The following is a 14,346-nucleotide window of genomic DNA, read 5'->3' as shown; positions in this document are numbered from 1 at the left end:
TATTTGATTTTGTCAGACATTACAGGACCTTTCTTCCTCTATACATTTAAAGCTGCCATCATGTTCTGGAGTTCATGTGCAGTTCATTGGCAGCTACACCAACTCCATTGTGACAATCAGCAGGCAGGAGAGTGAGGAAGCAGCACTAGTGGCAGGTGTTTACTGTGGGAAGAGATGCTTCACAAAGCAGTATAGTAAGCTGTGCTGTGAAGCACACACAAAGTCTGTGTTAAGTTCAGCTGCAGAGAGGAGGGGGGCAGAGATGCTTCACAGAGTGTTTAGCAAGGCACTCTGTAAAGCACTCCCCTCTTTTAAAAGTGGGTGGAGGTTGAGCTGGGCTGTGAAAGGAGAGAGGGGGGCAAACTGTGGGGGGGGGAGACGAGAGGGGTGGGTGAGGTGTAAAGGGAGGGGTCAGGTGTGGGGAAAGTGTGATTGGCACAGGAGTAGGCAGAGCTGGTGAACACAGCAAGCAGGGACAGAAGCCCTGGTAAGTAATAACATTTGAAAAGAATCTCACTAAAATTTTATTTAGGCCCTTGCAATGTTTTTCTTTAATGTGCATGTATAGAACGGTGGTCCGAGTGCCTTTAACAAAAGAGAGGCAGAAGAAGTATTAAGTACCTTCAAAAAACTGTTGTTTTTGGAAACTTAATAAGCACAACACAAATAAAACAAAGAACAAGAATTGTGTGGAGCACATCATTGTATTTAGGGGGGGGGAATAAACAAAGTTAAGTACGTTTTTCCAGAAATCTTAATAAAGTAGATTCCACAAAGGGACATTTTGGAACATATCAATAAAATAGCCTCACCACACAGAGCTTTGTGCTGTTGGAGGCCCATGCAGTGCACTATTTTTATTTATAAAGCAGATAAACGGGGACCCATCTTGGAACCTTCCTTTGATGGGTTAAATGCTCAGACAAGGCAGTGTCTCACACCCTCAAATTACCCATCCCTAGAGGGGACTGATGAAGACTTAACAACTTTTGTACAATGTGGAAGTACTATTAAGATTGCAAATAAAAATTATAATAATGTTTATAAAAGAAATACTTCCACTTTTATCATTGTGCTCTGTACCCTTTTCATATTCTGTAACCATGTTAATTTAGACAATAAAATGTTTACACTTGTTTCTTTAAGCATGGATTCTGGGTCTTCAGAGAGTCCTGCTAACCTGAAGAGAACATCACCAGTTACAAAATCTTCAGTTTCAGGGGAAGGTAAGAATGTTTTAACTGGAGAACCCTGAAAATACCATGATTTGTTGCCCAGAGTGGCTAGGGCAACCCAGTCTGATGGGTGGCATGTAAATAATAAAGTTGTTGTTGTTGATACTATTGCCTAAATACTGGGTGTTTGAGAGCAAAACTATGTGAAATAAACAGTATCATCAAACTTTCCTGTGTTACATTTTCTGGAAAACAATTGTTTTGTTAACTAAATTGCACAGTTTGCACATTATGGCAAACTATTATTCATTGTTATGAGCCTTCATGAGCCTCAGGTCTTGTTTTCATCTTGCACTGGCTTGAAGTCATTTTGTGAGAACAGAAATAGCTGGTGGATTTCAATACAGTGGTACCTTGGGTTACAGACGCTTCAGGTTACAGATGCTTCAGGTTACAGACTCTAACCCAGAAATAGTACCTCGGGTTAAGAACTTTGCTTCAGGATGAGAACAGAAATTGTGCTCTGGCGGTGCGGCGGCAACAGGAGACCCTATTAGCTAAATGGTACCTCAGGTTAAGAACAGTTTCAGGTTAAGAACGGACCTCCGGAACGAATTAAGTTCTTAACCCAAGGTACCACTGCACTTGAGAGCAGAATGTATCCTGTATTACATTACCCTTTTTCTATTGGACATTAGGACACCACTCTTTCCCATAAAACAATATCTCATGATTGACGAGTACTTTCTCATTTCTAAAAATTTCCTCCCTCCAGAATATGTTGCCATGTACACTTACGAAAGTTCTGAACAAGGAGATTTAACATTTCAGCAAGGGGATTTAATTCTTGTGACCAAGAAGGATGGAGACTGGTGGACAGGAACATTGGGCGATAAATCAGGAGTATTTCCATCTAACTATGTTAGACTCAAAGACTCTGAGGTAAAATGCACACATATGCATGCATTTTATTAAAAAACAAAGAATTAGTGGGCCACATGTGGAGGGCTAATTTTATAAAGCAGAGTTGAAAGTAGAATGGATTTAGATTTCAGTATAACACAAGGTGGTATTATGTTTGACTTTAAGAATTACTGAATATGACTTGACACATTTACAAATTGCCTACACATTCATGTAGACTGTAATGTGTGACAATCCTGTAAAATTGCTTGTGTTTTTACATGTTATATCTGCATGTAATATAGTAGCTGTGTCATTTGTTTGTGCGATTGCTGTTGTTGAAAGTCGAAGTGAAAAGAACCCAGATGAAATTATGCAAATTAAATTAAGCAGATTTGCCCTCGTGTCTGCAAACTTTCTTGGTGCCCAGTTCGGATTGCCAGAACGCAGGTTCTGTTTTCCTTCATCAGCGTATACATAGCTCTAACTCTGATGTTGTAATTTAAGATAGGAATAATAGAAAAGGGCTCCCATATATGAAGTTTAACCATCAATTTTCCTTGCTCTGTACTTAGCCCAGGAATAAGGACTTGTAGTTTACCCAAGGGCTTACATGAACCCTGTGAGACTTTTGCCACTTACTTTCAGCAGCAGAATATCTTACCTTACAATATTACAGTTTTGAAAACTTCTCTATTTCCAAATCAGCTTGCAATGTTCTCTATGGAAGTGTGAGTTATGTTTGTTCTATTATTTAAAGGTGCCTGGAACAGCTGGAAAAACAGGAAGCTTAGGCAAGAAACCTGGTAAGCCGTGCTCTGAGAAACAAAATTAACTTTTGCAAAATAATTCTTTGTACAGATATAACTATACAAAGGATTTTAAAGAATAAGTGCATTTGCCCTACAGCTTTTTAATATCATACCAGTGGCATGACTTACAGGCACTTCTGCATGAAATATAAATGTGAAGATTTTGTAAGATGGGGTGCCTGACTCTTTCTCCTCTAATTGATAATTAGCTTTGAGACACATGACTTTCTTTCTAGAACACAGTGTTGAGGACTGACATTACATTTAGCTCAGCACTGCATTGTTGCAGCTCCTATTACAACTGACCTTCAAGTGATTTGCTTAAGAGGAAGCATAAATTGAATTAGTGTAATAGAATGTTCTGATTACATTGCATCATATCATTCAATTGTTTCTGGTGTGGTCTAATTTTGCTGTTTAAAAAACAGCAACTCCCTGATAGCTATATTGAAAAGTGTCTTTATTTGCAATCTGTAGATGAAATGGCAAGAACCACACTATAACAATTGGAGACACAATACAATGGAAGTGATTTTCAGATTAATGAAAATAATTTCTTTTTGAATTAACAGAAATTGCTCAAGTTATTGCTTCGTACATAGCAACAGGTCCTGAACAGCTTACGCTTGCTCCTGGTCAGCTAATACTTATCAGGAAGAAAAATCCTGGTGGATGGTGGGAAGGAGAGCTTCAAGTTAGTGACTATTTTTGGCTCTTACCTTTTACTTACGTATAAAGAGAATGAAAGCTACAAAAACTGTAGACATAAAATGAAAGATTTATCTGGTGCTGTTATTTATTTCTTTTTAAACCTGAAATGAAAGTGATATCTTTTCAAACCAATCATTTTTTTCATCAACAGCTTCCTGGCACTTCTTTTCCTTTTTAGGTTTGGGGTAACAATTCCATCACTCATGAGAAAAATAGCATGTAGTTTTTAACTTGGTGTGGAGTGAACTGCTATGCTGCCCCATTTACCGTATTTTTCGCTCTATAACACGCAGATTTTTTCTCCTAAAAAGGAAGGGGAAATGTCTGTGCGTGTTATGCAGCGCACAAATGAGGCAAAAATCAAACCGCGCTTCAGGGAGAAGGGAGCTCCGTGAGAGAGGAAGCTGTGGCTTTCCTGCATTCTGCCTCAGGGTCTTACTGCCCACCCTCTCTGTTTCGTTACTGTGTTTGCTCAAACGGAACAAAGAGCAGGGAAAGCCCCTCCCCTCCAGGCAAGCAGAGAGGAAAGGAAAGGAGCGTCCTTCCTTCTATCCTCTCCCTGCTCCGGAGGGAACAATGTTTGTGAAGGGAAGAGAGATTACAGGTTTGACTTCCTGCTTTTTGTTTTTGGAGACACACAGCATTCAAATATGCTTTCTTCCATTTAAAAGGATGAAATCCTTAAACAGTGTTTTGCCTGTAAATTCATGCGATCTGGAAGATTACAGTGTCTGTACCTCTTAAGGGATGGCAAAGCTTAGGTTTCGCTGCTAAATAGTTCTTAATGCAGTTAAAATGCTTTCTTCTGTCATGCTGGTGGGAGGGAGAGGGGGGGGGAGAGAGAGAGAGAGAGAGAGAGAGAGAGAGAGAGAGCGCACGCTGGCTGGCTTGTGTGGGTGGGTGGGGGGAAACTTTTGCCTTCCTTTCCTCACGTTATAGCCCTCTCCTGCATTCTTAGCCTTCTGTGTTTTTCCTTCCCTCCCCACTTAAAATGTGGTTACAAAGCATGGATCCACATGGATCCTCAGGATCTTTGCATTGGGTCACCCCAAATTCACCATCAGAGCACACAGCATGTCCATGGCTACAGCCTGCCCCCCCAAAATCACACACCCATTGTTGCCTGGGGCTGCAATGGTGCAAAAACGTGGTTACAAAGCATGGATCCACATGGATCCTCAGGATCTTTGCATTGGGTCAGCCAAAATTCACCATCAGAGCACATAGCATGTCCATGGCTACAGCCTGTCCCCCTCAAAAAAAAAATCACGCACCCACTGTTGCCTGGGGCTGCAATGGTGCAAAAACGTGGTTACAGAGCATGGATCCACATGGATCCTCAGGATCTTTGCATTGTGTCAGCCAAAATTCACCATCAGAGCACATAGCATGTCCATGGCTACAGCCTGCCCCCCCCCAAAAAATCACGCACCCACTGTTGCCTGGGGCTGCAATGGTGCAAAAACGTGGTTACAAAGCATGGATCCACAGGGATTCTCAGGATTTTTGCATTGGGTCACCCCAAATTCACCATCAGATCACATGTCTGTGGCCACAGCATGAAGCACAAAAATGATACGTCCACTGTTTCATTCAGAATATTTTTTCCCTTGTTTTCCTCCTCTAAAAACGATGTGCGTGTTATGGTCAGGTGCGTGTTATAGAGCGAAAAATACGGTAGACTATTAAATAGGGTGGCACAGCAGTTCACTCTATATGAATTAAACCCTTGAAGAAAAGATCACAGGCAATGATAGTAGCGCTCTTCAAACTGAAGAGATTATGGTGCTGTGGCCATGGCAATCATGCTTGCCTGTTGCTGTGTATTTATACCTTTGCTTAATTAGGCTTTGCACATACACGTTTAATGGCATTAAAACTTAGAAAGAATGGAAGTATATAAAAACCTCCTGTTTAAAAGGAGCTATACCGGTAAAGAGAGTGATGATTTAAGAATTATTTCTTCCTGGATGATAATGAGAGTCAAAACGGGACAAAATGGATAGTTGTTGCCTCAACTATTAAGAGTTGCTTTTGAAATCTATGGTCCATACTAGGGGCTAGAGGTCCTTGGCAAATTTTTTCTTGATAATGTCAAAACTGTCAGATCTGTAATTCACTTTTTGCAATGCAGTAAAGGAAGTGTATTGATGAGGCAACTATATCTACTTAACCAATTACCACACAGCAACAGATGTCATTACATTTACAGCCATGACTAATGGAAAATCAGGTCAACTTTATTAGGAGGGCCATACTTTAGGGTACAGTATTGATAATCTGATATACTATTTTCAAAGGCCTAAGGCCAAAGTCAACTAAACAGTTGCACTAATGGTTTCCTGCTAGTGCAACATGGTTTCCCCCCTTTGTCCCCCCGGCAATTGGCTCTGTGGGGAGATGGTTCTGTCAGTTCATTTCTGCTTGCCTGAAATGAATTCCAAAGTTGAATTCCACCCATAAACTTAGATCCAAACAACTCTGGGTGGAGTTCCATTTGTGCAATGGCATTTTCCTGACTCACCCTTTCTAGTCTGCCTCTTTCACATCCAATAAGCTGTTTCTGTGGGTCAGTAGGCACTCCAGAACAGCATGCTCCATCTCCACAGTTGGAGGCTATATGCTCCTGAATACCAGTTGCTGGAAATTGCAAGATGGGAGAGTGCTCCTCTGCTTCTTACAACTTTCCCATAGGCATTTACCTGGCCACTGTGAGAACAGGATGCTGTACTAGACGAGCCATTCACCTGATCCATTAGGCTGTTCTTATGTGATGTATTGAGGGCTTCAGGGAGGCATTGAACACTGCACATTGCTTCTGTTCATCCTGGATCCAAACTCTAAACTTTGAACAAGTTCAGAGCACTGCACTGTTGAGTGACTGGTTTTTTTGTATTTCAAATACAGAATTCAGACAGAGCTGCTCCCGCCAAGATAATTTTGATAGTCAAAATGCTAAGCTATTGTTTTCTTACTAGGCTCGTGGGAAAAAACGACAGATAGGATGGTTTCCTGCTAACTATGTGAAACTCTTAAGTCCTGGTACTAGTAAAACTACACCAACCGAGCCATCTAAAGCAGTAGTGTTACCTTCAGGTAAGTAATACTGTAGCATTTGATTACCTGTTATTGCCTATGCTTTAGATCAGGAGGTTTCCAAACTTTCTATGTTCAGAGGACCTTTTTCGTATAAATTTAACGGTTGCATGAATCTCAGCTGTGAAACCCCCAGGGTAATGCAGAAGAGTGCTGGACAGGCTTTGGGGACTCATTATCTCACTGTGTGACCGGAGAGTGTACCCTAGAATATACCTAATGCTCCCCTGCAGCCTTACATTGCAGATTGAAATAGGTAGTTGTAGCCAAGCTGTCTTTCAGTTAAGCTTGTCCACCATGCTTGACTTTTCTCATTAAGGAGCCCTTTATAAGCTTCTAAACTCTTTTATCAGTCCATCAAACATAGATTGAAAATCACTTAAATTGATGATGGTGATGAAATAATGTCCTACATCTCCTTCCTAACACCTACTTGCCTGGTGCTAGCTTTATAAAAGTTTGTACTTTTAAAATGGTGCTGTATTTTATTTTATTACACTGGGAGTTACCTCACTGTTTTAATCGCTATTTTAATTTGTGCATTATCTAATATCTATTAATTTTAATGGATTTATTGTATATTTTATAATTATTTTGTTTAAGTCATGTTGGAAACTGCCCTGTGTATTGTGATGGGTGATACATAAATACCCTAAATAAATATACTATTCATTGCAGGGGACAGAAGTTCATATGGCTTACAATCTACTATTGTGTGTTGTTTTCAGCCAAGCTAGTTGAAAGATGAGAGAGAAATATCCATCCAAATGGAAATAGTTTCTGTAATAAATTTGGGCTTCATATCCAGTTGTAATTCTTCATAAAGAATGATAGGTGCAACAGTGGGAGTAAGATGGTTTTTCAATATAATAATTAGTGATTAAAAATAAATGTACATATGATGGTAATTTTGGTGCAGATGTAGAATGTATCTTATCTACCGATCTAACACCATCATTTGCATGCTGTTGAAGAATTGTTAGATTCATTATCACAACTCACATCTAAAACAGGAGTATAGGTCAGAATCTTCTTTAAGTCAAGAGAACATATAAACAAAGCAGAGTGATTTTTAAAGTACATAGATATATATAGACTTTGTTTGATAGCATTCTGTAGACCAGGGGTAGTCAACCTTTTTATACCTACCGACCACTAATGCATCTTTCTTGATGGTAAAATTTCCTTACCACCCACCAGTGCTCAATGGAAGGAGGAGTCAGCTTGTTCCGTAGAACCCCCTACCGCACACCTATAATCTTGAAACACTCACTAGTGGGCAGCAGGAACCAGGTTGACAACCCCTGCTGTAGACTATGGGTGGTATCCAGCTCCTTTGTCCTATCAGTGAAAGGATTTATGTTTATGCAACAGGACATCCCACCCTGTCCTACACTGTGTGTACAGCACTCTCCCCCCAAATCTGCTTCAGAGGGTTGGAAAAAGGAAAGGTTTAAGGGTGGAGGAGGGGAAAGTCCTATTGTGCAAGTGGAAATCATTGTGCAAGCGGGATGCTTACTTAATGCTACATGGAATACAAGCCCCTTTATCATAGCACTCTATGGAAACCATCAATTTGAATGTTTACCCCTGATAGTATCTTAATGTATTGATCCAGTTTGATGATGATTTCCTCTGGAATTTCTACATGTTGAAATATTCCCACACTCTGTTGTATTCTTTGACTGGTGAAGTCAGCCTGCTCAGTATGGTCATTTAAAGTTGCTGTGTTAGTCACATTGTAATACATTATTTCTCTTTATGGTGATCTTCTGGATGGTGTATTCATCACCACATTTCCCCAATTTCGCTAAGCATTTCAAAAATACTTGAGTTAACAATATCCCTATTTTTGGCCTCTAGTAAAATAGCAATTAGGTGAGATTGTCATAGTTTAGAACTGAGACATGCTAGAGTGAAGTCAGTGGGTACACTTATACCCCCTTTCGTGAGCTGAGAGGTGGAATTGACTTTTTAATTGGTGACCTGATAGCTTAGCTTCCTCTTTTAAAGCACAGAGCCAGTGTGGTGTAGTGGTTAAGAGTGGTGGACTCGTAATCTGGTGAACTGGGTTCGATTCCCTGATCCTCCACATGCAGCTGCTGGGTGACCTTGGGCTAGTCACACTTCTCTGAAGTCTCTCAGCCTCACTCACCTCACAGAGTGTTTCTTGTGGGGAAGGAAGGGAAAAGGAGATTGTTAGCCACTTTGAGACTCCTTAGGGTAGTGATAAAGTGGAATATCAAATCCAAACTCCTCCTCCTCTTCTTCTTCTATGTAGTAACAAAATAGTGACTTAAGTGGGGAGATGTTTTAGGAGCACTAACATACTATTTCAAAAATATGTAGACATGGATATTATCAGTTTCAAATGTTGTTTATTGTCTTAACAGTGTGCCAAGTAATTGGTATGTATGACTACATTGCACAGAATGATGATGAATTAGCATTCAGCAAAGGCCAGATCATTAACGTCCTTAATAAGGAAGACCCAGACTGGTGGAAAGGAGAAGTGAATGGGCAAGTGGGTCTCTTCCCATCCAACTATGTGAAACTGACAACAGATATGGACCCGAGCCAGCAATGTAAGTGACTATTTTATCTCAGTAGTTGCTTACATAGTATTTTTTAAAAAAGAAACATGCAGCATTGCTGTGATTCTGCTGTGTTTTGCAGAAGCTTGGCTACTGCTATATATTTGCCTAACTCTCTTTGAAGACCTTCTATATTGCAAGCCTAAACTTGTGTTGGTTTTTAGTTCCATCCCCCTTGTAGCATGTTACCTTTATCATTTTTGCACCATGCTGTTTACATGCCTGGCTCATTTTCCTAGCTTGAATTTTGCTCATTGTTTTGTTTTGCTTATGTGTTGTTTTCCTCCTTTTTCTAGGAATCATATGTTGTCCATCCCCCACTCAGGCTTGAAAGTCCTCAAAGAGACCCACTATCCCATATCACTGTCCAGAGGGATGATGGGAGATGCAGCCTTGATCATGTGACTTCCAGCATGATCATCTACTGCCTTCTGAGTAGAAGAACACACTGCAGAGCAGTTTACCTCATTTTACATTAGTTGCATGTAATCGCAATGTTTTTATTTAATATCTACAGATATAGATGCAAAATTACAAAAAGACAAAAAAACACACAGGATAGTGGGTCCTTTTGTGGCTTTCATAGTTACCCACCTATTTCTCCACCTTGGCACAGGTGCTTTCAGTAGTAGAAATATTTTTAAATGCCTATTTTAGCCTTTTAAAGAAAAACAAGCATTTTGTCATTGCAATTTTGTTATTGCAAAAAGACCCACTATCAAGGAATGCTGCATGTGCTATTAAAATTGTTCCAAATGTCCATAAATCTGAGACTTGTATTTTTGCTTTTTCACTTGTCCCAATGTTGTTGGTGTCTGTCTTTTTTTTCCTTTTTGTGTACTACTAAAACAGGATTTAGTCTGGTTTAACGGAAATTAAAATGTGCTCAATTACAAGTTCAACTAAGGTATTTTGTTTCTTGTATTGTTACATGTTCTTGTAGTGAATGTTTGTGCGTGTAATTCATCATGGATAAGAAATTAATTTCCTTCCATGTGCAAGAAAGAATATACATGTATAATGCAGTTATTCCCATTATGTTATATTTTGCACTCTTATTTGTAACTACATATAGTAAGCACCTTTTTGTTCTGTGTCTCAGATTTTATTTTTTTGGCATTTTGGTATAAAATCAAAAGAGTACATTTATCTGTTTCTTCAGAATTAACATGACTTTTTTCAAGTTACGTTTTATCATCACTGTTACGTTAATAACTATGGAACAGCATCCCTTGAGGAAGTAATTATCTTATCTTGACAAAAAGAATGTATAGAAATACCTTCCTGCAATTAATTTCCAATGTTTACATTTTTTAAACTAGACTGTGGAATTTATACAAGTAACATTAAATGGAGCTCATAGTCAAATTTTATGTAGCTGTGCTGTACTCTTAAGCTATGTTTGTCTTTTAAATATTAGTTATAAGCTCTTTTTTGCCTGGTGCGGCCAGCACATAGGAAGAAAAGCCCTATGCCTCAAGCACAATATAGCAACTCTACTAATAACTTTAACATTTTTCTTTTTGTTTATGTATTTCTTCTATTTCTAAATTTCATGCTGGCGATGTAGAATTCCTTTTATCTTCATTCATGTGGTGCAAAGAACAAGTGAAGTTCCTTATTCAATTGCACTTCAGTATTTTAATTGATATGAATGTAAAATATATAAATATATGAAACCTGCAGCTTTAACAACTGTAATACAGCCTTTACAATTAGCTACATGTATAGATAATTAAATTCTTCATATAAAAGCTAGACTAAATGTCTCTGTTTTATTGTTACTGTGTATATTTAGCAAGTGACACTAACTGCAAGAGAATTGTCCAACCTCAGGTTTTTCATTGCTGACCATGATCAGCAGTGGCTACTTTTTAAATACTCAAGGACAGCTGGTTGTTTTTCAACATGCATCCCTAATGGCAGTGTTTCAGTAATGCCATTTTAAATGGTTGCTGTGGGGTTTTCATCTTGTTACTATAAAGGTGCTGCTTTTTATCCATTATATATGAGGTCACTTATTTCTTTTGGTTGCTCCTTCTCGATTGTGGTCTCTTTCTCTGTCAATATATTTTTGATTATATAATAGAGCATTCCCTTATGATCCGATTCTGCTGTACACTTCAATAGGGCCACATTATTTTATCTAGCATGATGTTTAAAATACCATTCTACACCTTTTATATCTAGAGTTCCTGCCACATAACTTCCTAACAATCATTTAGCCAACTTCATGTGCGTTGCAGTGAATTAACAATTTAAAATAATCATAATAGTCTAATTATAAACAAGAGTTCTGGGCTATATATGATGATAAAAAGATGCAAAAAGGCAATTGAACCTGGCAGTGTTTTTAAAAAATAAATATATTGATAATTAAAATGTGTTTTGTGAGACCATAGTAGAGTCAACCATTTGAAGACAATGGAGCCCAGCTAGCACTGTGATGTAATCTTGTCCAGCATAAGCAACAACATGAAAATTGGCAATGGGAAGGCAGTGAAGGGTTAGATGCAGCAACTTTAAATTACCTTACCACCATAACTAGGGCTGCCAAAAGACTGAAATGGAATTAACACCCTAATCCCCAGTGTATTTTGTGGTAACGAGTTCCCTTGATTTTGATTAAATTGCCACCCATGTTAATATGTTCACTGTAGAATATTAATACACTGAGGTTCCTCAAAGTGGTCAGCGAATTTAATGTTCTGGACTGCAGAATCTCAGTGCAGAGTAGGCCTTCTTCAAAGTGCCTTGTGGCCTTCTAGGGCAAGAGAAATCTAATCCTTGAAGGAGTGTGGAAACTACATGTTAAGATTCCTTTAGGAAGCTTTAACCTTATCCTCTACAGTTTTATGCACTCATGCAGAAGTACTTCACTTGACAAGAAAATGACCTTGTCCAATTGTTGATGAAATGATTACTGTAAAGCCTTTGCACAATTAATCCTTTAGAAATGCAAATGCTAATAACAAACTAGATTGAGTATTTCTTCTGGTCCCTGAGGGATGTTAAACTCTGAAGGCATGCACTTTGTGAAGACCCTTTTAAAAATTAAATCAGATTATTGAATGATAAGGTATCTGAGGATCAAAATGGAGATACTACATTTTATTTTTGCCTTGGGACCCAGCATTGTGGACTGTCTCTACATCTCTACAATGGAAGCATTATCTTAACACTGAGCTGCTACCATGTAGCTGTGATGATTGGTTGGTGGTCTTTAAAGTTTCAGCAGACAAAAATAAGCTTTAATATCACTCTCCAGATGGTAATAATCTAGAACAAAGCGCCTTAAATGGAACAAGACTTTACTGAGAGTATTAAGGACAAATTCAACAGGTTTTCATATGTATTTACAGAACTCATGAACCTTGAAAATTTTTCTGCCAGCGTTTAGTTGTGCACAGAGTAATAATGGGGTATTTTAAAGAGACTTTCAGTACCTTCAACTAAATGCCCTAATTCTTTTTCTAGGATTGATCCACCTGATTCAGTTTTAAGTACAATGAAGATAAGGTTTGATAGCTGCATAAAATTGAAAGTTTAAAGTGGATAAAATTGAAAATCCAGTTGATTTTTTTAAAAAAATAGTCGTCTCAGTGGTAGCTTAGTGTTTGTGGAATGACCTCTTCACTGAAGTGCTTCTGCCTCCAACCTTATGTATTTTAGATGCCAGGTAAAAAATTACCCTATTTGTCAGGGTTTTAGAGGCTTCTAATGCAGCTAACAATGTTATTTAGGTAATTGATGAGAGAGCTTCTTAATGTTTTTGCTTATTATGTAATTCATTTATTTTTTGTAAACTGCCCTGTGGCTATTTTAGTGAAGGGTGGCATAGAACTCTTAATAAAGAAAGAAAAACAAGCGTGACAGCTAAAAGAGCTTCTGGACTTGAAGAGACACTGTAAACTATCTCTGTTTGGATTTGCTCTCATACTTCTTGGAATGGTGGGTGAGAGGTGCTGCAGCTACTGCTGCTCCATTACTTCCAACCTCTCAAACTTGGCATGGGAGCGTCATTTTTATTCTGTGTTTAATAAGATGTCATCAAGCTATGGTGCTAAATAAATTGGTCTAACCTGTAATATGTTTACCGGGAGCCTGACAAGACAGTCAGGCAGTTGAAGTACAGAAGCAAGTACACAGGCATCGTCCAACAAATATTTTGTCAAAGTTGGTAAATCCAATGAAATATTTAAATTCAGTATGGATCAACAAGAATTCATCCAAGGGAAATTGTTCTGTTGGACTTGTGCCTCCAGTCTATAATTTATATTGTTCCGATACAAACATGAGAGATCTGGAGGGTGGCAGCATGAGAATGGTCCTTCTCTGTGGTGACCCCCTGTTTGTGGAATGCTCTCCCAAGGGACGCTTTCCTGGCCCCTTCATTCATATCTTTAGGTGCCAGGCAAAAACATTCCTTTTCTCTCAGGCCTTTGACTAAGTAAGCATTTAGCCTTTTAAGCTCTGCAGGGTGGTGGTGATTGCTTTATTCGTTATAATGTTACATATTTTGATGTTTTTATACTGTAAGCTGTCCTGTGATCCTCTGATGAAGGACAGCATATACTTTTAATAAATAAATAAAACAGAGGAACAAATATAGCCTGAAACTATAGGCCTGTTCATCTCAAAATTCTGGCAAAGCACCACCCCAACATTTTGCTGTTAAAACTTCAGATGTGGGCTGAATCTGAGGGAGGGTTTTTCCAGACGGAAATGCAGGCTTTAGAGCTGGGTATTCTTACACCTCTTGTGCTAGGATTTGTAGTTCATGTATACATTAATGCAGATGTCAATCGGGGCATGCTCCCTTCGTGGACTTCAAGGCAGCCTTTGATAAAGGTGATTGGGAAATCAAAATAAAAGCTTCCTGAAAGCAATGTTGACTGCAGATTATTGACAGCAATTAAGATACAGTATGGAGAATAAGTGCTATCTTCCATAGGGTTGCTGATTAAAAAGTGGTCCAACTGCCTAGGTAGTGAAACAAGATTGTATCCTTGCCCCATTTTTGTTTGTTTGTTTAATTTTTACGTATTTTTAAAA

The 14,346-nt window shown here is 38.7% G+C and overlaps 1 protein-coding gene across 3 annotated transcripts in view; it reads left to right on the top strand.

Annotated features, from left to right (window-relative positions):
* ITSN1 (intersectin 1) overlaps positions 1-14,346 on the top strand; it is an 87,833-nt gene that overhangs the window by 47,198 nt on the left and 26,289 nt on the right. For 2 of the 3 annotated variants that reach the window (XM_081198744.1, XM_081198743.1), the window contains exons 23-28: positions 1,147-1,226; positions 1,951-2,117; positions 2,839-2,884; positions 3,463-3,584; positions 6,580-6,697; positions 9,091-9,282. In XM_081198744.1, coding sequence (XP_081054870.1) covers positions 1,147-1,226; positions 1,951-2,117; positions 2,839-2,884; positions 3,463-3,584; positions 6,580-6,697; positions 9,091-9,282 — 725 coding nt within the window. Of the gene's footprint in view, positions 1-1,146; positions 1,227-1,950; positions 2,118-2,838; positions 2,885-3,462; positions 3,585-6,579; positions 6,698-9,090; positions 9,283-9,587; positions 14,181-14,346 lie in introns of those variants that run through there. The other variant, XM_081198745.1, reaches the window with a different exon arrangement.

The sequence above is a fragment of the Podarcis bocagei genome, assembly GCF_964188305.1.
Source record: "Podarcis bocagei genome assembly, chromosome: 6".
In the NCBI taxonomy this organism is placed as follows: Eukaryota; Metazoa; Chordata; class Lepidosauria; order Squamata; family Lacertidae; genus Podarcis; species Podarcis bocagei.
The sequence above is the reverse complement of the archived record's forward strand: the minus strand, read 5'-3'. Positions and strand labels throughout refer to the sequence as shown.